Source organism: Dermacentor andersoni, chromosome 2 (genome assembly GCF_023375885.2).
Source record: "Dermacentor andersoni chromosome 2, qqDerAnde1_hic_scaffold, whole genome shotgun sequence".
Classification (NCBI taxonomy): Eukaryota; Metazoa; Arthropoda; class Arachnida; order Ixodida; family Ixodidae; genus Dermacentor; species Dermacentor andersoni.
In genome coordinates, this window is record NC_092815.1 from 22,584,483 (window position 1) to 22,611,808 (window position 27,326).

General features: G+C 50.6%; 1 protein-coding gene across 2 annotated transcripts in view; it reads right to left on the reverse strand.

Moving 5' to 3' along the window:
* Positions 1-27,326, reverse strand: part of LOC126542823 (protein dead ringer homolog) — a 255,944-nt gene that overhangs the window by 112,687 nt on the left and 115,931 nt on the right. For both annotated transcript variants that reach the window (XM_055077419.2, XM_055077418.2), the window contains exon 6: positions 15,057-15,092. In XM_055077419.2, the coding sequence (XP_054933394.1) occupies positions 15,057-15,092 (36 nt within the window). The remainder of the gene's footprint in view (positions 1-15,056; positions 15,093-27,326) is intronic.

Sequence of the window (27,326 nt, forward strand, 5' to 3'; positions counted from 1 at the left end):
GCTTCACCCCTTCGTCTGTGACGGACGAGCACGCGGCAAGGCACATCAGGTAATGCTTTTGAAGTGCCCCTAGGCTGTTCGGTTCTGTGACCACATCAACAAATGCAGAAAGTAAAAACAGAAGAATAAATGACACCCGGCACACCATGATGCGTCGGCAGCATCAGTACATGATCTAAACCACGGTGACATATGTTCGGAGTGGGAGCACATGCGCACGGAACGACTGAAGCGCCAAAGTGAGCTTTTCTCGATGCAGAGATCTTGGCGCGAAGAAAACGCCCTATTTTAATTGAGAGCTTTAGATTAGGGGAGGCAGGCAGCTTACGCAACCAATAACCCAAGGTCTGCGTGGATTTTTCTGGAAGTCAAGCCGTTTGAGTATACGCAAGTGGGACGCAAGCCTTTTGCATCCTCTAATGTAAAATAGTATCATATCAAACTATGGCCTAGCAACAAATTTTGGGAAATAAGCTAGCCGGCGGCGCAACGCGGCATTCTAATGCAAATTCAAGATAAGAGTGAGCAGGACAAAACAGAGCCTCCAAAACGACACAGCGGAGGCGCACCGGTACGCATACAAGCACACACCACAAACGCATAACACCACATAAAGAATAGCGGCCGGCAAAGGAAACGAGGACGGAGTCGGCCGGTGGCGGCGAGGTGCGGCCACAAAAGAGGCGCGCGCGACCGGCTCACTGCCGCCGTCCCACGCGCCGCGCCAAGGTCAGCTGCCACGCACTCACGGAGACCGCGCTACCGGACCTGCGGGACAGCGGCAGGGCGCGCGCGCTTCGAGAGCCAGCCCATGGAGCGGACGCAGGGTCGTTCTGCCCCAGCTCACGTGTCTTCACTTCGCACGTGCGCGCAAGTAGGCTGCCACACGTGGATGGCCATTCATCGTGGGAGCAAGCTTTATGGCAGTCGGTGCGTATGCAATAACAGAGCGCAAATTTGAAGAATAAAGAGAAAGAGAGAAAGTAAGCTTTATCCACACAGAACAAACGGTCCCGAGTACCGACTTGGGACCACATACCCGCTCGAAAGCCCCGTCCTCGCTTCCTTATCACTTATAGAGCCGCGCGCGCACAGGCATATGCATTGAGCCCGAGTCGCTCTACTTCTCTCATCCGCAAGTGCTGGAATTCGCTCGAACACTTTCGCTCCTGATGTCACATCGCACGCGAAGCCATTGGGCGAGCGTCGAAAAGCGGTGCCGATTGAATGTGAAAGTCGTGATACGGCCGCTCCGCTCCCAAAGCGCATTTAGCTCTCGGCGGCAAGCCGGGCATCCGCGCGCATGTTTATGTTGTGCGTATACACCTGCAGAATGTAGGCAATGCCTCCATCGCACTAGCGACCTGTCGCAGGGCCCAGCGTCGTTTCCCCCCGATCACGGGGCCCGGCACAACCTTTGAATTCGAGACGCCAGCATGGCGAAGAATTTAAATAACAGAAAAAAGAAAGAAAAGGTTCCCGTAATACGGATAATGCAAAGAAGAAAAAGGAGAGAGTACGCAAGTCAGCGAAGAGCGCGGACAGCAAAGTAAAGCATTTAGTAAAGCAATGAACGGGGCTAGTTGGTAGACGTGACACGTCTTGTTCCTTTATATGTTCGTCCATTAGTCCCTCCGTCAGTGTAACACTAAGCGCAATACAATCATGAAAGTCAAACACCGCACCATCCAAGGGACCGAGCCCGGCGGGGTCAGAAGGTTGACATTATGGTTCGACCGCTCCAATGTTACCCTGTCCCCATAGGAAAAAAGAAAATGCTCATCACATTTGGCTGAAAAGTACTTCTGTATGGGCTAGTTGATACGACATATTGCAAGTTTAGACAGAACGGAAAGACGAGAACAAAGATATCCGCACACACAGGACGGCGTTCGTCTTGTGTCTATGCGTTTCTCTGTCCTCGGTACTCGCTAAATTGCAATAAGCTCATCACGAATCTGGCGTCGCGATTTCTCGTCGCAGCCGGCGCGCATTAGTCGAGTCGGTAACAGTTCCAAGCGAAAAAAGAAACGGTGTTCGACACTGTAGGGAACTTCAATTGCACGTGAGTCAAGCACTCCAGTCGCTTCACTCATACAGGGTGCATTTGCTTGTTTCCTGCAGCGTCAATACACAGTTATTACCAAAAGAGGAAGAGGCGAGATTAGCATGTGAGATTAGCAAATATAGAGCAAAACCTGGCCAAGAATGAATGAGCAAAAAGAATATGAAATAGAACGACTGGGAAAACCTGCACTCAGTTCAAGGTCGCAGGATGCTTTTAGGCGGCTAAGTGCTTGAGAAGCGGTTCGGACATTGTCTTCAGCGGAACACTAAGCAACTGCGTAACTTTAGGCCTTAAGGTAACGCGGCTATCGAATGCCCGTCTCCATATTATCTTCTTCATATTTTATGTATACGTGCTTGGCTTGTGGCAATGGCGTATACCTGGCGTGAACGAATTTCAGTACGTGTTCGCTGTTAACTTATTTTCGCTTTTGCATTCTCTTATTACGCAATGTATCTTTGTACTATTCGTCAGTAATCTTACATTTTCAGTTCACTTAAATGTGCAAAAGGAAACAGGATATCTCCCACAGAACCACATAAAAGAACCGCGGTAGCCGCGAAATGTCAACATTCGACGAGAACGTGGAAGCCTCCGTGCAATGTCACAGCAGTTGTGAAACAAGGCATGAATCCACTATTTTAAAAACGCTGGATCAAGAGACGTCCCTTCTTCGGCACAGTTGTTCATTGCAAGTCTCCATCTTCCTATGAACTTGCGTATCGGGCACATGAGACATCTCTCGCACTCGCATTCGACAGCACCTTCGATTCGAGATGAACACGCGTTTTAATATAACAACCGAGCAACAAGGTGGGTATCGCACTACCACACCGGCATTTATGGACACAACATGGAATTAATCTTACCCACTGTCACGACATTCGACTTGCCTCAAGAAACAATTCCACGTAGCCATCGTATGTCGAGTGGGCACGCCCAAAACAACCGGCGTCCGCAAGTGCATTCACGAAGCGCCCCCGAAACAACGATGAAGCGGCGGTCCAGCGAGCGAGACAGAGAGAGAAGACAGTCTTCCTATTATGGGAAATGCTCACAGCGCACCTCGCATTGTGTGCAGACACACAAGATGAAATGCCCACGCTTTGCTGGCCGGTTTGGGCGCGCGCCGCCTGCCCTCTTTGTGTTCATTTTCTCCTTTTCGCCTCTGTGTAATGCGGCAAACCAGCGACGCAGGAGACCCGCCGTGATGGATGGCGCTTGCCTCGGAAGCCGGCAGCTCGGAAAAGGAGACATCAGCCAAGAAAGCGCTGGACGGTGTGCGCGGGTGACCGGCACAAAGGGCATCAACAGGTGCGCCCTTGCGCGGACGTATGCGCCAGAAACAGGGCGGAACTTGGCGCGCGATCGCATAGGTCGCGAAAGGTTAAATTGGTGCACGGGATGGTAGCAGCTCTATGCGCAGAACTGGTGAAGCTTAGGCGAATCGAACTTCCGTCGCACGAGACAGGCTGAAGCATCAGGTCGACCGTGATCTGACCAATATTTGTTCTGTGGCGGAAACCGTGTATGAGACAAATAAATAAATAAATAAATAAATAAATAAATAAATAACACTAGTGCATGACTTAACTAGGAACGTACCAAAATAGCGGTCACGAAAGATATAAAAAAGAAAGAAAATGGAGACGGCTGATATGCGATATCATTAATAAAATTGCGTCCCAAACCTCATGTAAACGTCGCCAGCGACGTGTACACTGCGTTCGCTCCATCGAAACTTCGACCCAGTGCAGGGAACCCCGAAAGGGCAGCATCAGAGGGAAGCGGTGAGCACAAGTTCTGCACCAACAAAAGACAGGCCGCGCACAAAAACAAACAAAAATGAATGAAGAAGTAGAGGACAGGAAAATACCAAGAAAGTGGTAAACCGTGGCCACAGCGCGACGCAACAGACGACGCATATCGCTCGGGAGGCGCTCAACGAGCCGTGCTCAATGCTCCGATGTGCCCGCCCCGGCTTCTTCTTGGCTCGCCCTTTTGAAAGAGCACAAGCCGATAGGGACGAAAGGGCTCTGGCAGCGGCAGTGGCCCGCGATCGCGCCACCATTGTCATCGTCCTCGCGAATGGGCCCGAGCAGCAGCAGCCGCCACCGCGTTCGGGGGAAGAAGACGCGACCTGAAGCCGTTTGCGATGCGAACGCGACAATCGATAATTGGTGGAGCCAGTCGGGTGGAACCGGCGCGTCCCATTCAGTGGAACCTGCGCCGCCGCCGCCGAGACGTCAGCGCCGCTACAACGACGTCAAGGGGCCACCTTTTGTTCTCCGCAATCCGCGTATACGACAGCTAACAAAAGCCGCTGCAATGCCTCCTCCATTCGGTCGAGCACGTTTATGCCTTTTCTTTTTCTTCATTTCCTTTTTTTTTACACCCGTTCCCCGTTCGTACGAAACCTCACCTCATCTCACTCCGCGCAGTTAGTGCGCTCTGCTCGAACATTTACTCCTGAACCTGTTATTCTTCTCGTTATCTTGCGCCAGTATTGTGTACCTTTTGTAGCCCCCGATATCCGCTCTTTCCTGATCTGCTTGACGGGACACAACCCGACGATAAAAGGACTCCTCATTCCTTTCTCTGCGAGCAAGTGCAATCTTCTATATTTTCCTGCGCTGTCTTGGATGATCCGCTCCCTCGTAGCTTGTTGGGTACCCTTTCCGTTTGCCAAGCAGGTCGAAGAGGCGATCAAAGAGAGGAGGACGGTGTGGGCAGAGAAGCAGAAGAAAGAGCGGGCATCGCTCGCCGCTTCGCTCGCGCTGACGGCGAAATCGGCGCTTCGTTAGCCGGCTGTCGAACTCGCACTCACGGGGCATGAGGACTCCTTCCAAAACAAACGACGGCCAGAAGGGGAAGCAGCAGTTCGGGCGCTCAAAAAGAAGTCGAAAGAAAGAAAAAAAAATAAATAAACGAGAAGCCACGCAACAACGAGGGATGCGCGAATGACTTGTTCGAAAATAGCAGGCATTGGCCACCACCGCTCGAACGGATCATTTGAGATGCACACAGTGGAACTCAGTTAGGAAGCCCGCGTCGAGACAAAGGGGCGCGCGCTGCCTGCCACGCCGAACGCGACCGGCGGGCCACTTCCTGCCCCGTCGTTCGCGGCTCCGAGCCTCCTCCCGCCTCCCGACGACCAGTTATCCCCGTCACGCGTGTGCAGGCGCGCGCGGCGCCCCATCATCGATGCGCCATGGGACATCCCGGCGCTGGAGGGCTTGGCGTAGCCGTACTCTTCGCATGCCACCCTGGTGTCAACGATAAAGGACCGAGAAACACACACACTTTCTACGACAATTACGTTTCTTCTTCTTCTTCTCGCCGTTTTGTTTGGGAACAACAACGGCAGCAGCAAGAAAGAAAAACAAGCATAAGAAAGGATGATAACGATATCCTGTGCGTGGGATATTTTGTGACTACGCGTATATAGCACGCGCTTCTTGCCCGCAACCAGAATAACTCTGTGGTGATTTTGCACGCGTTTAACTTTGGAGCCATGGAAGGAACTGTGGAAGGAACGCACCAGTAATGCTACGCGAATTCTACAGCCACGCAAGCTTGCGCTCTCTCGCACAAGCAAAATTCAGTGTTTCTGCGTTCTACCCCAAAGACAATTTAGGACATCGAGACTACCCACAATAGTCCCCGCTCACAGAGTCTAGCCATTCAGATTTCATGTGCGGTCACGCGCTCTTACCTTCGAAGTAGCCTCCCTTGACCATCGTCGACGGCAACTGTCGACTACGTGAGAGAGCCGAGAGAAAGCCCGAGTCTCCTACGCTGGTGCGCACATTGTTGAAATACTAACATGGACGGGAACACCCACTTCTTGCTCAAATCATTTATTTGTCTGCAGTGCACTTTTTATTCACCTCTTGAGATGAAGAACTGCTTGTAGAAATCAGGTTACCCCCCCCCCCCCCCCCGAATTCACACTTTTATAGACATATTCCTTTCACAATAGGCATGTTGTTTCCATTCACACCGGAACCCCTGGGCGCAATGTGCGAAAATATTGCACAGAGGGCCGCGAAGAGACAGTAGATATTCTCCGGATGAGAGAGCTTGCAAAAGAACGGTAGCTACATTTCAAACGAAACTACAGTAAATCGCCACATGCTAGGGTTAGGCGGGCTGACTGCTCCAGATTCATCGAAAGGCCAACGACAGAAAACTAAATAGTACGAATCGCGAAGCGGGAGGTTTATACCGTTACTAACCAATCCAATGAACATGCCGGCCTGAAGTCAAATTCTACAGGTACAAGGAAAAAAGAAAAAGCGTTCCGCGAGTGATTTTTACCACCGAATATGAGTGCACTACGAGGGTATCAATCCAGAAGGCAAGACTAAAGACTGCCAAGCAAGGTGACTACACTTTCAGAAAAAAAGAAAGGCCGAAAAGCGATGGATGGAACAGACGATCACGATCAACAAGGCGGGTGGCACAAAGCAACTCAGTGACTCACGCACAGTAAGATGCAGCAGCTGTTCACGTCCTCGCGCAGAAACCAAAAGATGCTGTGGTGGTCGCATGCTGACACCGGCGCGAGAAAACGCGAGCGTGGGTGGACACGGCGTGAAAGCAGGCGAGCATAGCGGCGCCGGTCATTTCCGCAATCGAAAGAGGAATCGCGGCGCTTCAAGACCGAAGCGCACTCGACAGGCGGGTCCCCTCTCCGACACCGCGGAATCATTATCGGCCCCACAGCGCGAGCAGAGGAAGCGCGCTGTAGCACCGAGCCATTTCCTGAAATCGTTATACCTTCTCGCTCATCCTCATACTGAACGTGAAAGAAACAAGCAGAGGCTACTGCGAGGCTTTGCTACTCGCGCCTTCCGCTTCGCAGCTCCTTGCCGGGAAACGACAGCAGTCGGTGCAACAGTCGCAACCAAGAAACGCAATTCAAACACCTCGTTGACAGTCGAGGTGCAACCAAATACGCGACGTTTCTGCACCACAATGCCGGCGTGATCAACGCGATCTTTGGCGCTGTGCATGCACCCCATGCGTTGCACGTGATAGACGAATAGGCTGGTGGCGCATGCCGTATCGATTGAAGCATAGCGGCCGATTCCTTCTTATCAAAGCGAATGGTACGATGCGCTGTAGTAGTTGTGGTCGTTGCAGGCGGATCATTAAGGAAGAGACATGTACGCTTGCTGCAATGAGGGATGTTTACTTGATCGCTCAACAAGAGAGCACCCCCGTCCCCTCCCTGCTTCTATCCTTCCTTCCTTTCTAATTTTCAATATATGAAAGAAAGAGAGCGAAATTTGGTGAATGGAAACTAAGGACGTGGCGACAAAGGAGAAAAAGATATCATTCAGAAATCGACGACGATCAAGCCATACAATTTCACGCAAATAGATACATCGATGAAAATGGGAAACAGTGATTTGATTGATGGACAAGCGATTAAAATGCGCTTGAGATTCGCAGTAAAAAAATGAGCGAAGGTGAGATGGCTTAAGAAAAGACGGGGAAGGTAAGCAGAATAAATGTCTGGTTGGTTTCACCGTACTAGCGAGAGAAAATACGAGAATCAAGGAAACGATGACATGAAAGAAAAACTGTCCCCGAATAGGTGCACTGAGGTGCCTGACAGTCAGTCACTCAGACCCATGCACTACTTTCAAGAAGCCCACCCCGACTTTCCATATAAGGACACGTTGAGCATGTGTGCAATCGCGGACAACATTTTCGTTAAACGAACGGGGCCCAAGATGGTCGACGCCTTACGCGAAATAATTGCAACGTGTGCTTGCCCATTGATGCGTACGAAATATGACTTCACAGCTCTGAGCATCAATGAAGTCTTTCCCGGAAGACAGCTCCCAGCCCCGCTTATTCCGACAAGAAGACGTTAGTGTGGCCACCTTGTGCAAATGTCGCTGCTCGTATCCCTGGGTGAGAGAAAGCATTCCAGGCGCGTCTCATCTTTGTAGTTCAAGTGCCCTTTGTTACAACTAATGGAAAGCGGTAAAGAAGGGCACCTTAGAGATAAGGCGCTTGTGGTGACTGCAACAAAATTCTGTAGGCTTCCAATTAAAACAATGAAGCAGTCATATGCCCATTAAGGCTCTGCGTTTGCGTGGCCTTAGGTCAGAATGAATGAGGCAAAATGTAGTGCTGGCAGTATGGCAATACACACATTCGATTGAAGATGAGTTTTTGTAAGCAACCACAGTTTCGTCAAAACAGCTTAGCTGCTGAAGTAATCGCTAACTTCAGTTTTCTGAAGTCAGCCATGTGACGAGACAGAGGGAAGGAGGCAGCGCTTCCGCAAGCATTCAAGTTCCAGGAAGCCGGCACACCTATACGGTTCGACGGCTTCGCAAAAGCTTCGGCAACAAAGCGGCATTAGTGATAGCATTTAGCCACTCCCAGCTGGGGCGGATCATCCAGCATAGGCCATCGCATCAGCCACATTTCAAGCGATGCGGCCGCGCTCTCCTGCGACACCGGTATAGCTGCCACAGCGCTTGTTTCGACAGCGGAAAAGAGAAAAGTATCGAACGGGGCGCAGTCAGCCGACAACGAGGCGTGCAAGCGGCGAGGTGAGCTGGCGGAGGAGGTCGGCCATTCATTCACGACGAACGGACAACAAAAATAAACAATGCCGCGTCAACAACAACCAAGGAAGACGAGGCAGCTACGCGCCGAACGTTACAACGTCGAGCGTAGCAGCACGGGGCACGAGAAACGAACGAGGGAAGACGTACGGCACCATTCAGGGATGCAGCGAGCGCGCTGCTGCGGCGGCTCGCACCGCACGTACAGGTTGCGTCGTTCGACAGCAGCAGCCGGAAACGCTTGACCTCCTCGCCCGCGCACCGGGTGGCGATACGTCAATCGACGGAAATCAGGCAGCGGGGAGACGGACGAGGGTTCAATTAATCACGCCATGCTACCGCCTCGCTCGGCGACAATAGCGACAGAGCGAAGGGGTCGCGCGGCAATGGAGACCCGCTTGGCGATACGTCGGAGCACCTGTGCCGCGAATGGAAGTCCACAGTTCGCGGAGACTTCGGAATACGAAGGGGGAACGGACGGATGCCCCATTGCAATCTTCCCTTTCGGAATATTTATTTCAGGTTTGACAAAGACCGCGAACTCACGCGGATTCCATTTTCGCTGGCCCGGCTCCAACGCCAGGAGTTGAGCATGGTGGCATGCCCAGATAAGGTGGAACTCGCCAAACGAGGATAAGCAGACGATGCTAGCTTTTATATCGGAGAGTTTTAGATTAGGAGAGCGCAAGCGTTGGAGCCCCCTAGTGCTTGAGGCCACGGTAATGCGCATGCGCAGACCCTTACGTAACCGTCTGCCCATGCGCAGTACGTGGCTCCAAGCGTTAGCGGGCCCCAACGCTTGCATACCCCTAATCTAAAGCTGTCTACTAAGAAGTTTTCGAAACGGGGGACCTATAGTTTGGCGACGCTATCGGCTGGCGTACAAAAGAAAAATACGATGAAATTCCGGTTTTTCAGAAGCAAGGCCGCTTGGGAACGCTGTTTAATTCAGTAAATCTCTATTAAGTAGTTTAACCACACCGTATAACCTAATCTGATATTGCGCCGACCAATGAAGCCCAGTGGACAGATCTTTGAACATGCGAGACCTCTCACAGAGCTATGTGTCTTCTCCGTCTCCCTTTACATGTGTGTACGCGTGCGTAAGAGTTTTTTAGCGTGCGTATTAGCATTTTTAGCGCGACGGCGTTAAGGAGCCCGTGTCGCAGAAAATCCGACGTTGGCGTCCCAAAAATATTTTTGAATCTAACAAACCCAGGCCGTTTATGTGACGCAAGGAATTCACTGAATTATTTGAACTTCTCAAGCTTAAATTAGTAGGAAAATCGTAAACTACGACTTACACACAACCTACAGACATGATAGCTCCCGCATTGTAATTTGAATATATGAGAAAACATAATTCTGTTACGCGAAAACTCAAACCCCTTTTCCGGCGTTTCTTCAATGCACAGACCGGAGACCACGTTTGCCATTTGCGCACGCCGGCGCGTAAGCATCTCAGAGTGAACGGAGCGGCGCGCCCGCTTCCTTGATACACTTCCAGATGGCGCTCGCCTCCGCCGCATCGCGGCCCATGCAAGAGGCCGCGTTTCCACCAGAAAGCCCGCCTTGGTGCATAGCGTTCGTCGCGAGCGCTTCTCGTTGAATATTGCGGTTACATACGCTGCAGTTGACGGGAGGCATGAGAAGCAGTCAGAGATCTTTGAATGCCATCGCGTTCCACTTTTAAAGGCGAAGCTTAAGCGTCCGCCAAATGTTTTGACGTCAGGTAGCAAAGGGCTCCCACGATCGGTGTTGCTCTTGTTACGGACATTTATTCAGCGCTATAACTGGTCATAGGACACCGTGCAAGTCCGGTAGTAACAAATACGCAACTGTACAGCATGAACAATTTCGCCATCAAATCAAGCATATGCGATAACAGACGGTGCAAAATTTTATCAGCTACACTGCTCGCTTTGTCAAGAAACAAAACGGTTGACGTGACCGTATCTTGGCTTCAGAAAGCTGAGCTGACGTGAGGCATAAAAAAAGTTACAACTGCTTTTCTTTGCTGCCCGCATAGCTTTATATTTGCCCTTACTTTGTCGTCCGCTACAGTGGTGACGCGACTGAAGGTCCACTTTCGATAACCTCCGCATTTGATCTAAATAAAAGCTAACCTCCAATAGTAGAAGTCGGCTTCAGTAAGTCGCACGTAACTATGCTACGCATAAGCGATAGTATAAGCGGATACTCACTCACCACTATTTTCGCACGCTATGTACTCACTCACTCATGTACACTCCTATACTGACACCCCCTCATACTCCCCAACACTAACCCATGTTCATACATCTTCACTTTCATTCACGCTTATCAGCACCCTGACTCGCGCTCGAGTCAGGGTGTTCCCAATTACCAGTATCATTCACATACATACTCCTGTTCGCTCACATTCGCCGACAGTCCCTCATGTCTACTTAAAATCATGATCACTGGATTTCGTTCGTACTCACATTAATCGGCGCTCACTATTGTTCATAATCACGTTCATTCACACCCTTAGTCACTCCCTAACTCCTTAGCGCACGCCTGTGGAATGGGTGTGGAGCAAAGTATAAGTCAGCAGACTCGTGGGTAAGTATACCTATCGTGCGCGCCGAAAGCTCATTTGTTACCGTGCCTACAGACATGCACGAAATACTTCGCGTAGGCATCGCAGCGTATCTATAGCCGCTGTTCTAGAAGCTGTGGTACACCGTGACAACTTTCGCTGTACGTATCTCTCCTGTTTGTCAAAAGAGAACAGATGGGAAACGTTGGCTCCCGAATGAGATAAAAAGTCGGGAAGAAAATTAAGGAATCTCCCCAGCACAAGAATCAATTTAAAAGAAAAAAGTCGCCCAGGCGCTTAAATAATGGAAAAATGCTATTTACATTGTCCAAAAGCCAAGTACCAGTTGGCGTACTGTTAACGGCCTCGGTTCTGCAACGTGCACAGCACCGGCTGCCGTTCGCCGACACCTTAAAGCGCGAGGCATCTCCACTCGAGCGGACTGCGCGCAGACACTTCTCGGAAAGTACACCGCAGCCAGAGTCCTCCAACTAGCTGCGTGCTACGCTCGACGTCGCAGCCCCGACGCCGAGCAAGACTCCTCGCGAGTCGTCGAAACAAAGCCGCTCGGTTCCGCGCGCACGCAGCGACCGCCCACGTGCACCGCGCGCACTGCGAGAGCGACGCACACTCGGCCCGAAGCGAGCGAGCCGGCGGAGACGGGTCGAAATTAACGTCGATCAGATGCCTATTCTGTCGGAACGGAGCGCCGTGGCTCTCGCGCTGCGGCCCACCGACGCGGCGCGCAGATCCGCGCAGCCGCCGCCGCCGCATAAGGACAAGGGCACGCCGAAGGCTCTACGAGCATCGTCGAGATGTTGATCGATCACCGTCAGCGCGCGCGCAGCGCTCTCTCCGGCGACCGATTGTTCCGGGCATCGTTTATTGCCGCTTCTTCCCAGGGCGGTGACGCCGCCGCCGTCCTACCCACTTCTACGCCGCGCCGAGCTCAGACCTTCTAGCGGCTCCCCCCGTCCTTTACTTTACCTGGCGCTTTGCTCACCGGCGCGGTTCGCGATCACCGGCGCGGTTCGCGATCAACGACTGTGATCTGACAAGACTGTAGGAAAAGCGAATCTCTGTTAGGACATTTATACTGCGTTGAAGATAGTTTTCTGTGGGGCTAAATGCAAAGAAAAGCAAGAGAAGAAAAGTGAGAAAATACACACGTTATAAAGAAAGAGGGAGCGGGAAATGGAAGTAGGGAGAAAGACGCGATGTGGTAGCCCGCAGATTTCGAGAAATTCCAACAAAGCCTGGTATACCAGTTCGGCAATGACAGCGCCGACCAGTCGCATCCTAAACTACAACCTGCAGGCTTTGCACGTTAGTACACGAATTAGTACACGAGTTTTTACTCACTAAAGATCGAGCCCTGCTAACAGACTTGTCGCCGAACAGAACGCAGTGCCAAACACACCCAACACAAAAGGCGGACTTTCCTCTGTCGAGAAGTTTCTTGTCAATACTGCCGTTACGTAGCATTCTGATCCTAAACGGCTGGTTGAAGTATCCACCTGCATCTTAACTAAAACAGCACCTCTTTCAAAAGAACAGGTGGCATATTTCCAGATGCCCCTGTAGCCTTCAGCTGTTGGTGAGTTGAGTAGCCAAGACAACGAAGCTAACAACGCTGCGTTGGCGTCGATGACACGGTAATGGGGAACGAAAACGGTAACCGTGCCGCACGCATGCATCAGCCAGCGGGTATTAACGATGTTTACGAGCCGCAAATTGCTGGCAGGGAGAGCAATGGCTGACGCCGGTCGCTACGCGCTCGTTTCTCGTTTCTTCGCAGTGCCCACGGAGGCGACGTTCCCACACGCTCGACTTTGCATAGCGAATGTTCTGCACCGTACTGAAATCATTGCCCGTTCCAAATAAGTGCACTCAACACGCATGCCTTCCGCTAAGAGGGCATCTATTGTTACCGCTGGCGTGGGCCTGTATACTCGTACACCACAGAAAACAGAGGGGAAAAAGCATGCGCGGTGTACAGGCACTGCCTCAGTATACAGGGCGAGGAAAGACTACATAATGCTGTAAGGAAGCACCAAGGGATCTTTCATTAAGGGCGCTTTACTGAGGAAGCTTTATCCGCAGTGAAGCCTTCCTACCGAGCTAACGAACGTTTCAGAATTTGGGCGTAAACTGCTTACGGTTGGGGGGGGGGGAGGGGGGACAGTTTGATCTCAATGTTGTCGCTAGAGTGTCCTGTGCGAAAACTCAAACTAGGTATTTCGACAGCACACTTCAATTTGCCATGCAAAACGACCATCGAAACGCGTCCGTTAGCACGTTCAAGCCCGTGCTACACTGACAACGAATCGTCCTGTCAGACACAACCACACAAGAGGCAACACAGATGGACAAGACCCGCCTCGCACTGGAGGTGATATTGTGATTATTGTGCCGGTGACATTCGGAACTACTGCGATTATTGTGCCGGTGAGCGCCGCTCGCAAAATACTTTAGCGAGATCTCGCTGCTCCGCGAGAAGAGGCTTTTTGAGGAGTATCCTAACCCACGCTTCTCATTGTATTTACAGGCGACAGCCTATATAGTGCAAGTATTACGTGCAACAAAGGACGTTATCACATGCTCTTTTCTTCTCTGGTTTATATATATAAAATCCGAACCGTATGCATCCAACAGGTAATGAAGCCAAGGAAGATATATGAGGAGTTATTTGTAGTTCGGCGGAAGCCGAAGGCACAATATTTGCATTTTGTCATTTTCCCTTTGCTTTCTTTGTCTTCATTACCATTGACTTCATACGGATGTGATTAACAAAAAATCGGGCCCCCTTCTTCTATATATGGTAGTAACTGGATTTTACCGAACAGTTTCGGTAGATGGAGCGACCTCTTTCAAGGGATCCCCAATGTTGTCCTTGGTGCCATTGTTTGTTGGCTTCTTACGATATGTTTAATAAAAATCGGGCCCCTCGGTTAGCCCCTTTCTGCTCGTTCATTACATAAAGGGGGTCTCGAATCCGGCAACATTGATGCCTTCAGGCAGCATGTGTGGGTTTATTGACCAGTTGCCTTCACTCAAAAAGACCACGTGCTCGTGAGGGTTGCGGCGGAAACGATGTTCCACATCCGCCGTCTAGGTTAGTGAGTGGTGGCGCTGGCTAGCACTCCCAGGGTTTAGCTGTAGTGGTAAATCATAGGAGGAGGAGGAGACAAAGGGGAGGAAGGACAGGAAGGTTAGCCAGTGTAAGTACCGGCTGGCTACCCTGTAATACCCAAGAAAGTGGATAAGGAGAACGGTGCCGCAGTAGCTCAATTGGTAAGAGCAATGCACGCGTAGTGCGAAGACGTGGGCTCGTTATCTCACCTGCGACCAGTTGTTGTCTCATCCACTTTAATTTCCATTAATGTATCAGTCCTTTAATTGAATTAGTAAGTACCAGTATTTTCCCCTATGTTCTGATTGGTGTCTTTGTTTGCTGGCTTCTCACGTGTGTGTATATATATATATATAACGATAAGGCACACGAGTAGCGACCGACGACGGTGCTTGACCGACTGTAATGTCGGCCCGGTTCAGAATGCGCAAGAAAATCTAACATCATGCGACATAACGTGCGATGTGGACGCGGCATTGCGAACGCTCGTCATCGCCGCAGTGTCCTGCACTAGTGAAGTCACATGACCAACGTAACACGGCGACAGTAGCGAGAAGTCGCCCAGTCGCAAACGTGCACCGCTACCGCTGCTCATGAGCGGACGTGCCATGAGTGAGTGCGATCCAAGCAAGGAAGATGAAAGAATACAACTGCAACACTACAGACAGGCGCGAAGACCCTAGAATAAGAATGTTCACTTACCACTTTAAAGTCACGGCTGAATTCAGTCGTTTTTCCCTGTAAAAGGCAAGAAGAAAGGTCAAATTAGAAAAGCAAACGTCAAATTGATCTGAAGAGAGGAAAATAAGAGGCGAAAGGTAGGAAGGTTAACCGGAATGTAAGCATCCGGTTTGTTGCACTACACGGGGGAAGAGTAAGGGGAGAGCAAGAAGTTCGGAGGAAGGAAGAACATGTACAAAAGATACACAAATACACACAGTCGGCAAAGAACAGTTATCTCTTTTCGAGAAAGCCATTAAGTGTTTCTGTTTTCTACGTACATACCATACATGTTAAGAATCCAAAAACATGAGGTAGTAAGCTTCGCGCCCCCGATAACACCACGACGGTAAGCTTCTGGACAGCTTGTTAACGGGCAACGCGCAGTATATGGCGCATATCGCGCCGGACTTCTCGTTGACTGACATAGTACAAGACAACGAAGGAATGTCTTGTAACGGCTCTGAGTGCATTTATGACACTGCGTTTCGGTGTCTTTTATTAAACGCAGACGGGTATATATAGCACACTGCACACAGTGAACGTCGGCGTAAACGAAAATTCACTGCGGTGAATTGACTTCATTTCGCGAACGACACCCGCAGTGGTTGCTTAGTGGCTATGGTATCGGGCTGCTAAGCACGAGGTCGCGGGATCAAATCCCGGCAACGACAGCCGCACTTCGGTGGGGGCGAAATGTGAAGAAAAAAAAAAAAAGTCACTGTACTTATATTTAGGCGCACGTCAAAGAACACCAGCTGGTCAAAATTAATCCGGAGTCCCCCACTACGGCGTGTCTCAAAATCAGATCGTGGTATTGGCACGTAAAACACCATGTTTTTTTTTCCCCCTCGAACTACGTTAGTGTTTTCATGTGGTGTCCGCCTCCACATTGTCCTCGTTCATGGTGAGATCTCCTTTACCGGTCTTCTTTGAACTGTATCCTGCTAAATTGCTGAAGGTGAGGAAGTGGAGTACAACCACGAAGAGGAATACTGGTCTCAAAAAGAACGGCGAGCGCCAACCGTGACAATCCAAAGGCACCACACGGGGCAACCTTGCACTGTATTCCCACCTACCTAACTCATTTTTTTAGAGAACAAAAAGTACTTTTCCCTCCTTCCGCAAAACCTCGTTTTATGCCGCTAGTGCTCTCTTTTTAGCTGACACTTCAATGCGCCGATAGAAGAAACAGAGCGGCACTTGTGTAAACCAGCGCGGCGAAGGAAAGAGCCCGCGCGAGCAACATTAAAAAAATAATAATAAGGCATTTATGGGGGTGTGGGCGGTTCAGTATTATTAGCGTCTGTGCACGTTCCCACCACGTTCCCGTCATGCGTGCATCAGGAACGATTCGGCCGTCCTGTCATCCATAAACAAGCGTCAAAATGAGGAGGATACAAAGGAGTAAACGCAAGCACAAAAGCAGGAAAAATAAAACCCTTAGCAGCCGCGTTCAGACATCTCGAGGCGCCGCGATAGCAGACGCGGACAAGCGAGTAGAGGACACCAGCGAGAGGGTTGCGGCGCGAAGCAGACGACAGGGAGCAATCGTCGCGACGGTAGCGGTGGCCGAAGCAGCGAGAACGAAACAGCGTTCGCGGCGGCGGCGGCGGCGGCAGCGATGGCCATTTATTAGAGCCGCATATTTTTCCTTTCCACGACAGACGTACAGTCGTCGCCGGTGTCACGGAACACTCTCCAGTGAAGAGCGCCGCTGCGAACTGCCGGACCACACCTAAGTCCACACGAGCGTCTCGACGGCAGGCGTCGCCTGCTGTGAAGAGGGACGCCGCCAGATGGCACCAAAGGAGCCCAGCCGCCTTCACTAGCTTTTAATACACCATTTGCTATTCATGTTCTATTTCGTAGCCCGGTACCTTTCAGCACCTTCGTTTTGAGGGCCCCGGCTGTCCCTCCTATTTCTTTTTACTGAACGCAACGTGAAGCATGACTGAGTTGGACAGGGCGAAATAAAGCACCCAAACAGGAGTGCCTTTCTGGTGGAGGCTAGAAGACGAGACGAAAACACAAAGTGTACGCAGAAGGTGGCCGCGATGGTTTGCTCGATGAGGCACTAAGTGCAAGGGCCATATTCGGGCAGCTCTGTTTTCTTTATTCAATTATCCATTATCTTGGTCGCTGTGCGACCGATGCTCGTTGTTAAAAGCAATTCTTGCGTGCGACGCAGTCTTCGTTACTCCGAATACACAATGTGTTCGAAGACGACCTCTCCGAAATTAAATATTTAGTAGACATTACGACAGAGAGAGAGAGAGAGAGATGTACATATTGCGCATGGTGGCTGCTATAAGCCTTGAACAATCTCTCGTATCTCTCCAAGGTTGCTCGTGAGCCTACACGACTAGTCAGTTAGCTAGAACTATCGCCTTTAAAGTCAAGATTTAGCGTGATTGTAAGTCTGAAAGAGCAGCTTGAAGCTCCCTACGCATTAAAAGGGCGTGGGCACAACCTGCCGCCAACGGCCTTGTTTCTTTTCATATGCTAATTCCTGTGCCGCCACAACATTCCGCGGAGCTCGCGTTGCATTAACCTGCCGAACGAAACAGCAGGCCACAAAATGAGCTATAACCTTGTTATCGATTGTGTATGGAGAATGAAGCTAAAGCGTGTGGTGCGGGAATGATAACACTTGCATGTGAAATACTACAAGGCTGGTTCTGTCACGCTTTTTCCTGCCTATCGCATGAACGTAAGAAATGCTAGCTCAGCCAATACACCACTGTTAATGATGAAAGCACTAGCTAAGGCGTCATTCAAAAACGTAAATGTTCCCTCCCGTTTATTCAACTTTTGCCCTCCTTCTCCCCTCGCGATATAGAGAAGTAAAATGACTCGCTGAGGGCATATCTGTTGCATACATGGCATAGCACATAGGATACGCACACGCCGCAGAGGAAACGGACAGGGGACAGCCCCGTCTGCAATTCTTTTCTCCTGTGTGTGTGCGTGCGCGCGTGTGTTTTTGCTCTTCCTTACTATTTTAAGCAGACAAGTAAGCCGGTTCATTTCCAAATCAGTCAACCACTCTCCATTCCCCTTTATTTCTCGCTCCCCCTCCATCCCGCCTACCCCCTACAGTAACGCACATAGGTGTGCGTTACTGCGTCGAGAACAAAAAATCTCCGCGTGACAGAGCAAGAGAGAGAGAGGGGGGGGAACACAGAGAGGTTAGCAGGGTAAGTACCAGCTGGCTACCCTGTATTGGGGAAAGGTGTAAAGGGAATGAAAGGTGAACGAACAAATTAAAAAAAATAAAGTGAGAAAAATTCACACAAAACGCGATGCTACGCGCTACAACTTTCAGACTGTCGCACAATTCGTCTTAAGGGCCCTGTTCAAGTTCTTAAAGGTGTGACAGACTAACTACAAACAAAACCTATTAAGCTCATTTCGCCAGTTTTTCTCTTGCTTGAAAGGATTAATTGCTCTAAAAAGGACAGGCATTGTTTCCCTCCCACCCTTGCAACAAAAGAGGCAATCCATTCACTGCACGAACTGCAGCCCACATCAACAAAGCAAGTAAGTTGGCTTCAAAACAGAGCGCCAAGTAACGGCTCCAAACGAAAAAAAAAAAGAAGTAAAGAAAAAGAATGGGAGAGAAAGAGAGAGAGCGATCCACAAGGACCGTAGTTCCGAGCGTAACACGGTCCCCCAATTTTCCCAACTCCCGAGCCAAGGCGCAGGAAACAAGAGGGCCGCGCGCCGAATCTGGGAGGAGCGGTCACGGCGGCCGAATTAAAGCCTATTAGTATAGCGGGAGGCCGCGGTGATCCGCAGAGCGTGCCCGCGCCTAAGTCGGGGCAGCGCCTCGAGCCAGGACAGGAGTTGCGCGCGACGCCAACTTGTTTACGCAGTGGACCAGGCGGAGGGCGCGGCATGATTAATGAATCAATCACGGGTGCCACCGACGCAGAAGGAACACGAGTGCATCAAACACCCGCGACGCGCCGGTGCCGAGCTGTGCAACATCCGGCCTCCTCGTCTGCGCGCTTCGCTGTCACAGCAAGCCAGGCATCAAAAGTTGGCTGCGCTGTCAGAGAAGTTGCGCAGCGATCGACGTCGGTTAGGACCGCTTTTGTTGTGTTGAGAACTTCTTCACAAAAGCCCCCAGGGGTAGGAAATGTAAACATATTCGCACAGCGCCAGAAGGTGAACGCAATTCCTTCACGCGGCTTTCTTTCCAATCGCTATTTGCTCCACCCCACTGCAGGGTAACAAATCGGAAACTTGCCTCTGGTTAACCTCCCTGCCTTTTCTCTCTCTCTCTCTTCACGCGCAACCACAGTCACTTTTGATGAAGGAGCCTGAGGTCGTGTTTTGTAACGAGCTGCAGCATCCTTCTCTCTCTTGCTTTCGTTCTTCGCCATTGGCCCGGGCGCCGCCATTTCGGCCAAAATCGGCCACTCTTAGGAACGTATGGTAAGAAAAACGCAAAATTAAATGAATCGCCCCTGGCCTTCTATTCTTGTACTGATCTCTCTCTCTCTCTCTCTCTCTCTTTCTCTCTACTGCTTGCTTTCATGACGCTCAAATGCGTACGTGTCACAATTTCCTTCAACACAATCTGTTGCATGTCTGTAGGGCGAGACTTGCAGGCACGTCGATGACGCTGTGCGGTACGTGTATAAAGCACGATCGAGTAGCGCTCACTCACATTGTGATGACGTAAGCCCGCCCGCGGGGCGCCAACCCGAGTAAATGGAATGTCCTGTGGTCATTCTTCCAGGTACAAAGAAAGGAGCGAATTATGAAATTTGGAGTTGGCGGACGTTTGCCACTAAAAAAATAAAAGCAAACCACATGGGCGTGCCCGCGTAGGTGCAGAAGAAATATTGCTCCGAGGCCCCACAATCGACCACGTCTCCATGAAACATCTTCCCGCGGAGCGACAAGACAAAAACAAAAAGCAATTTCCCCCTCGAATAAGATCGACGACATTTCTCTCGGGGGTAGCTAATTAGGCCGCATGATGGCCGCCAGCGATCGCCCAGCACGGAGAACAAGTTTTCGTGGCCTGAGTCACAGACAGCCGCAGGAATCGGTTGCGCGTCCGTACGGGACCGGAGATAGCTCGTCAAAGCCGCACAGTCCTCCAACAGGCGAGCGGGCGGGGAAGGAGGGAGGGGTGCTGTGCAACAGTACTGCTGGCGGTGGGAGTAATTGGCGGTCTCGTGCTCCCTCGTTCTCTCCCTCCCACACCGTCAAGAAAGTGTTCTCTTACAACGGCGTTATGTCGACAACACGCGTGCACGGTCGCCACTGAAGCAGCAACGGCGTCGTTCGAGACGCGATCGCTGCTTGAGCTGCACCGCCGCGAGGGTGCCGTGCAGAAACAGGTCGCCACTGTGCCCCGAACCATGCGATGTGCAATGCCGGATAACGCCTAAGAGTACGCAGCATAGGGGCTCCAAGCATTGCACCACTATCCCCGTCGGCGTACAAAGGATTCCCTACATAACGGGCTGTCGTACGTCATCGAAGTCTGCTTCACATCAGATGGAGCCACAGCCTTCGGCCGACCAGAAACCAGGATGACGGGCTAGAATCGCAGTCTCCTCTAGCAGTGCCCGACCGCATACCACGAAAAGTGTTACTGAAGCAACTTAATGTAAGCGGTACTACATTACTTTCCGGGCTGTCGCTTCTGGTCGCGTTACTTCACGTGGAGGGACAAAGCAAAGAATCACGTGAACGTTTCATGCGCGTTGCAATACCCGTATGAGCTCTATGCAAGATTACGATCACCATTTACTTTTTCGTTCGTTGCATTTACGTCCAGACATCTCAATCCATCGCTAACGTAAAGCAAGGCCAACATGTGGTAAGGGTTACAGACAATGAGAAAGAGGAGCGGTGTCCGCTTAAAACGTGTCTCTGATTTCGTCGTCATCGCGCATGGGCCCAGGTCCATTTCCGGTGACCTTGGTCCCAAAAATACGGCTGGGAAGTACGCGAAGATTGACCATCTTCGAGCGCCGGCTCTCCACGAAGCTTAATTGCTCGGCACTCATCGTACATCCTGTTTTCGATCAATGTACAGCCGCCTGGTGGCGTTTTCAGCTCGTGCATAATACTTTTGCCTCGGTAGTTCTCATCGCACAGCAATGTCACCACTGCATGCAACAAGATCCTAGCTTGACGGTGCTCACTACTTCATTACATTTCTCTCTCTCTCTTTCTACATATGGCAAGAAAGATAGAAAATAAATGAAGATGAGAGAAGTGCAAACGCTGTTGGGATACTTTCCTTCTGTATAAGCAGTGCAAAGAAATATATCTTCCTATTGCGTACCTGGCGGACTCATGGGAGCGTGCCTTTTTTTTTTTTTTTTTTTTGACTGGAATGAAAGAAGCGATCCCATTCTGTAAGCACGGTATTTCACAAATTTGCAGAGGGGAAATAAAGGATATTACGAACAAAAATTACTGTGGAGTCGGTCCAAGATTTTCCGCCGAAAGGACAGGGTGCTTTCTCGCAGACTGTACACGCCCAAGCATGAACGAAAGGGCGATGCCTTCACCGTGTAGCGTACGAGCGAAGTGCGAATCGGAAGTGCAATACCGGGTGCGGAAAGCGCAAGAGGGTTACGAAGTGGAGCAATCCAATCCGCGATCTTCCTCGGAGACGAGGAGGGCCGACCTAATAACGACCGTCTCGCGAATCCCGAAAACCCGGGCGCCACGGGAAGCACCGCCCCCACGCGGCCGCCGATTTTCTGCATCCCTCGCACAACCGCCCTCTTTCATCACATCCGCCGCTCCCAGATAGCACTTTCCTCTTCATGCAGTTCCTGACTTCCTTTCTGCCGTCTTTTCAGCCGCCACCAACATCGCGGCGCCACACAGCAGACGTCGCGAACGCCGGACGAGACGCTGAAAAGCTGGCCGCCTTGCGAGCTGCGGGAAGCTCTGAAGAGCCCCGGCAGAGCTGTAGTCCGCGCACTGCCACGCTGCCGGCTGCTCCCTTCCCAGTAGAGCTATAGTGACCAGCTCTTCAGGCTCAAATTAGTCTGGCTATTTTCCCCCTCTCTTTCAGTCTTCCGGTGGCTTACTGCAATACCATGGCGACGGCTCAAACACCTGTGACAGTATTTCGCAGAAATGTGCCGACAAAGAACATACCAACTACATACATACAAGTTCCCCAAAAATGAGAAGAAAAAAAAAAAAGAAGGAAACCTACGCTAAGAATGTTAGTGACAAATTTAGCAAGGTACAAGAATGGCCATCTTGTTTTCTTCCGATTCTTTCTATTTTTTTTTTTGGCAAGCACCTTTCGCTTAGGCTTCGCAGTTGATACAGTTAACTCGTGAATAAAATTAAGCGAACATTTTAACAGGCTTCATCTTAGCCGCTGGCATGTAACGGCACGGAAATGCCCCGTAAATGAGGTCTGAACCTAAGACAATTATTTTTACAAGTGTTACGGAAGCGGCGTACCACCCATGTGACAGCCGCCAATGAACAAATGTTTCTGAAAACTTCACACTTTATTTATTTATGTTATTCATTCTCTGCTGTATAATATGAACGGAGAAATTGGGTAGCCGAGGCGGACTGTACATGCACTTTCAAACCATTCTGGCACATTTTCCTCCATGAGATTTCAACTGATAACAGATCCGGACGAGGCGCTGTGGTTGAACTACCGACAACGAAGTAGTAGAGTCGGTATAGGACTGCGGCAAATTTAGAGAAACTGCAGACCCCACTACACTACTTGCACAACTACATCATAGACAATATTTCGCACAGACCCTCTCTTTTTTCTTTATTCTTTTTCAGATAGGAAGCAAATGCAGTAATAGTGTTGTCTCGTATGTGCCATGAGAAACGGAATTAACTTGTCTTATAACCTCTTTCTCTCTTTCCACTGTGACACAGCGACTTGCTCTGTTGGTGTATCACCATTATGTTATGGACTCTTGACAGTGTTTTGCACCTCCATTATCTTTTCTTGTCTGTTTTTCCTTCCTATGATCTTGGGATAAGCAGCCCTATCTGTGGTCAAATTTTCAGTACATTACATGTAATACAGAACAAGAAGAGAGCACACAGTCAATAAAAAAGAAAGAATCATTTTGTACCTTTACGCAGAATAAAAACACGTAACAATAAACATCCCATATCGCTTTGTCTAAGGCATCACGCGATTCATAAGGGAGCTTCATAAACACACGACGAAAGTTGTTCAACCACCAAATTCTTGCCTTGGAAAGGCACGTCTATATAGAGAACGAGTGAGATATGCAAAAACACGCACGCGAGGCGCTCACTGCGCGAGTACGGAAAGACAAGAGATGAGCTACGCGCGGGCCTCGGAAAACAACGCCGGCAACGAGTTCAAGGTACGCTCCGAAGGCCTCGCGAGAAGCACGCACACATACGGAGACGCCGGCGGCCGGTCGGCGTCGTCAGTCGCTTCGGGGAAAAACATCATCGCCAGCAGACAGCAACGGGCCTGGCCGTCGGGCGAGCAGCGACCGCGGCGGCATATTGCGGCGCACTCGTGATATCCTGGCCGGCGATCAAGCGAGGAGAAATCTCCCCTCCCCATCATATCACAGCGCACACGCCCTCTTCACCATCGCCAGAGAAAGGGGTTCAGTGGATCCGCGCCCTTGTCATCGTGAAGGCTAATGCACGCATGGGCGGATCACGCCTCTGATCGAACGCCCGCTCACAAGGACGCTACGGTATTACATGGCCTGCGCGCGAAGCACGCACTGGCGAGCGGTCAATCTGTTAACGAGAAACACCGAAGCCATACACTGGCTCCCCTTTGCAAGACAAATCGACTGAAAAGCTTGCGTTAAGATCGTACGATGCATTAGCGCGAAAACGAAGCGCACATAAATGCGGACGCAAAGGCATGGAAATCGTGTGAATGCGAAAGGAAGCCCGCTACTAAGCTCGTCGCAGCATCGTTTAAACTGTCTGGCCTAACACAGCAAGGACATTTCTCCGTGGTCAAGGTGGATAGTTCTAGGCCCAAGTTTGGAACTTTCAGTTTCGGAAACACGGCCGCAGTCGGGACACATCGAAGCATACTCTCGCTTATGAAGGGAGCATCACTAAATAAAGAAGCACTATATTCAAATTATTTACTTTCGTTTCAGGCACGCTCTACTGAAATCGGGCAATACTCTCAATTCCTCATAGCAACCAGCAACTGAAGAGGTACTATCAGAACAGAGGGAAGCTGCGAGTGAGGTGCAGAACGGCGCCGTGCGTAACGCAAGGGCGCTGTTATCGCGCGCAGCTCTCTCGATCAAGAACGACTTCGCGGATCGCGCTTTCCGAGAAATGAAACCGATCGACGCTCCAGCAGCGAGCGAGAATGCACTGCTCGGAGAAAGCAGCGGTGCGCCAACGGCCCCCGCCGACTGACCTTCCCCCTTTAATTTGACCGCCGCACCGCTCAGTGGTCGCTTCCCAGAAGGAACGAGACGTCGAGAGAAACCGATGGGTGGAACACCTCCCGCACTTCCTGCCATCATCCCGCGCGGTAGACTCGAGGTGTTCGCCCCAAAAAGAGCGCGCCAGTTTTAACCCTACGGCTCAAAATTCTGTCTCGTCTATTGCTAAGTTAGAATGAGCACGCCTTTTTGAAAGAGAAGGAGATGCGAATGTGCCCAGTGACCAAGTGGGCGTAGCTGTAGCGATTTTCCGCGGCGAACTGCCATCTTTGTTCACGTCTTCCTTTTCTCTCTTTGTGGGATGAAGCGACTTCGCATATTCTCCGCAAGTACGTCTTTCGTGGGAAGCGATAATACTGGTAACATTTGATCTCTGTACGTACAACTTCTCAGCCTACCGGTCCCAGAGAGACAGCCTCGCATCTTGCTCTTCAGGACAGACGCAATCGTAGAGAATAACAATTGACATCAGTAGCGAGGAGAGAAAAAAACATGGCACAATGCCGAACAACATGCACATGTTCTTATCATACATATACAAGAGCAACTTCGTATACGTAGTGGGAAATTTACGCTTCAAGTCCAGACAGTTGCTATTGATTAAAAAAAAGAAGCAGCAGCACTGACGAATCAGATTAGTTTCCACGCCCAAAGTGGTCGTCGGAAGTAGAGCGTAATCGACTCTTTCATGCATGCTTGGATAAGAAGCGCAACACTGTCAAACCTTGATATGACGCGACCCATTTCAACTCGATACATTCTCCACCATCACCGTCCTCCTTGCGAAAATGTAAAGTGCATTTCGCAGGCACGATGAAGCGCGTCACAGGCTCTGTGCGTTGAGCAAACAGTCCAGGAGACAGTATCAACGGATGAGCGAGCAAACGCAGCCAGTAGAGCATCCCTGGAAGACACGTGGGGAGAGCGATACATGATGACCTTGACCAAGAGGGCGGCATTTCCGGGCCCACTCTCTCCTAATGCCAGCCTTTGAGAGAAATGCTGGGGGCGAGGAGGAGGCCTCTGAGGGCAACATGTGCCCGCCGGAACAAGCGGGGGGGACGGCGAAAGTGAAGCACTCCAAACGTTGCAGCCGGTGAGGCGAACCAAACACGCAAAAGAAAGTGCACGCGCGAGGGAGGGAATGCGGGGGCACAACGCGCGCACGCGAAAGGCACGGCGCGGCGAAAAGCGAAACCAGCGGGGATGGATACGAGCAGAGTCCATTAGAGACCGCGCGAACACAACGCTCAGAGATCGGCGCCCGCAGAGCAGGCAAAACAGCTGCCGGAACGAAGGGATGACGCGGCGTGAGGAGGGGAGATTCGGCGAAAGTGTGCCAGCGAGCAGCGGCTGCCTCTGGCGCCGTGTCGGTGCGGGCGTCCAACGGGCGAAAGCCTTTATGCCGTTGCGGACGCACCTGAGCCTCAGTTTCAGCAGGGTCACGACCCCATCCAGCTCAATCCGCGTTACACGGTAAAGCGCAAGGCGGACATTAGCGAACGGTTCCTACAGCCCGATGCGGCAATCGGCAAGAGATATTTCGTGTAGGTGCGTATCAGAAATGTGGGAAGAGGAGGAGGATGAGGGCAGATGTGTATGTGTGCCTTCAAAGTATTTCGCTAACCTACTGTCCGCACTCCTTTATCATTAAAGTATCAACTAGACTGCGCTCTGTTCGTCCAGGTTCATTTCTTTAGCTTTCCCATAACGTATCTGAACTATCTGAAAGAGCAGAGAGCAAAGTCTATCGCAAAAATGATATAACACGTAGGCATTTCTGGCCAGCCCCCTTGCCTTCCGCGTAATATAATCAGCGCATGTTGAGATGAATTTACTGCTTCATCGTTGCACGATAAAACTCAGCTAAGAACGGCCAATACGCTTCATCATCGTCAGTCACAGGCGTAAACTGTGTTAATACTTCTCGCATCCTTATTACAAAAGTCGCGTATAACGGAAAAGGCGTAATTCGAGTCGACCATACGCTGAAATCGGCAGCATGCCAGTCCTTGCTCAATCGTCATTGCGCCCTAGCAATTAGTGTGTTGGCAATAATAAAGCGTTACATACCCTTTCAGGATGCGTTTACCCGACATTGACGCTATAATTACATCCAGATGAAAATGAATATATATATATATATATATATATATATATATATATATATATATATATATATATATATATATATATATATATATATATATATATATATATATATATATATATATATGTGTATATATATATATAGAAGGAAAGGCGCTCACATAGATTTGTAAAGCAGTTCAGGCTATAAAGATGGACAGCTATATGACGGGCTTATCGTAATTCGTAGAAATCTAGTATCTCTCTGACCTCCTGCCAAGTCAGGCCAGCGACAAGTATGAAGACGATAAAAAGGAAATGAGATAAATTTCCCACAGCGCGTATTATACATCAAAGTGCGCAGGCGTGCGCGGCAGCACGGGGCGAGCGAGAGATGCAAGCGTCGCGTCGAGGGGAGAAACCGTAAAGCAATCAGAAAAGCGCGTGCAAGCATCTTGCCCGGGCAATTATTCCTGGAAATCATTCGCGGCGCATTTCCGTCGGACGTATCTCGTCACACTTTCTTCGTATTCGTCTTCTCTCGCCCCCTCTCTCCAGCGGGGGCCCCCCGTCTCCGTCGGCCCACATGCACGAAAGCTGCGACGGGGGCGAGCATGAATAAAGCTCAATCCGAAGGGGAGATAAAGTAACGCGAGCGACAGAGACGATAAAAAATGAGAGACGAGAGCTGCATCGCTTGCCAGCGCGTGGCAGAAGAGCT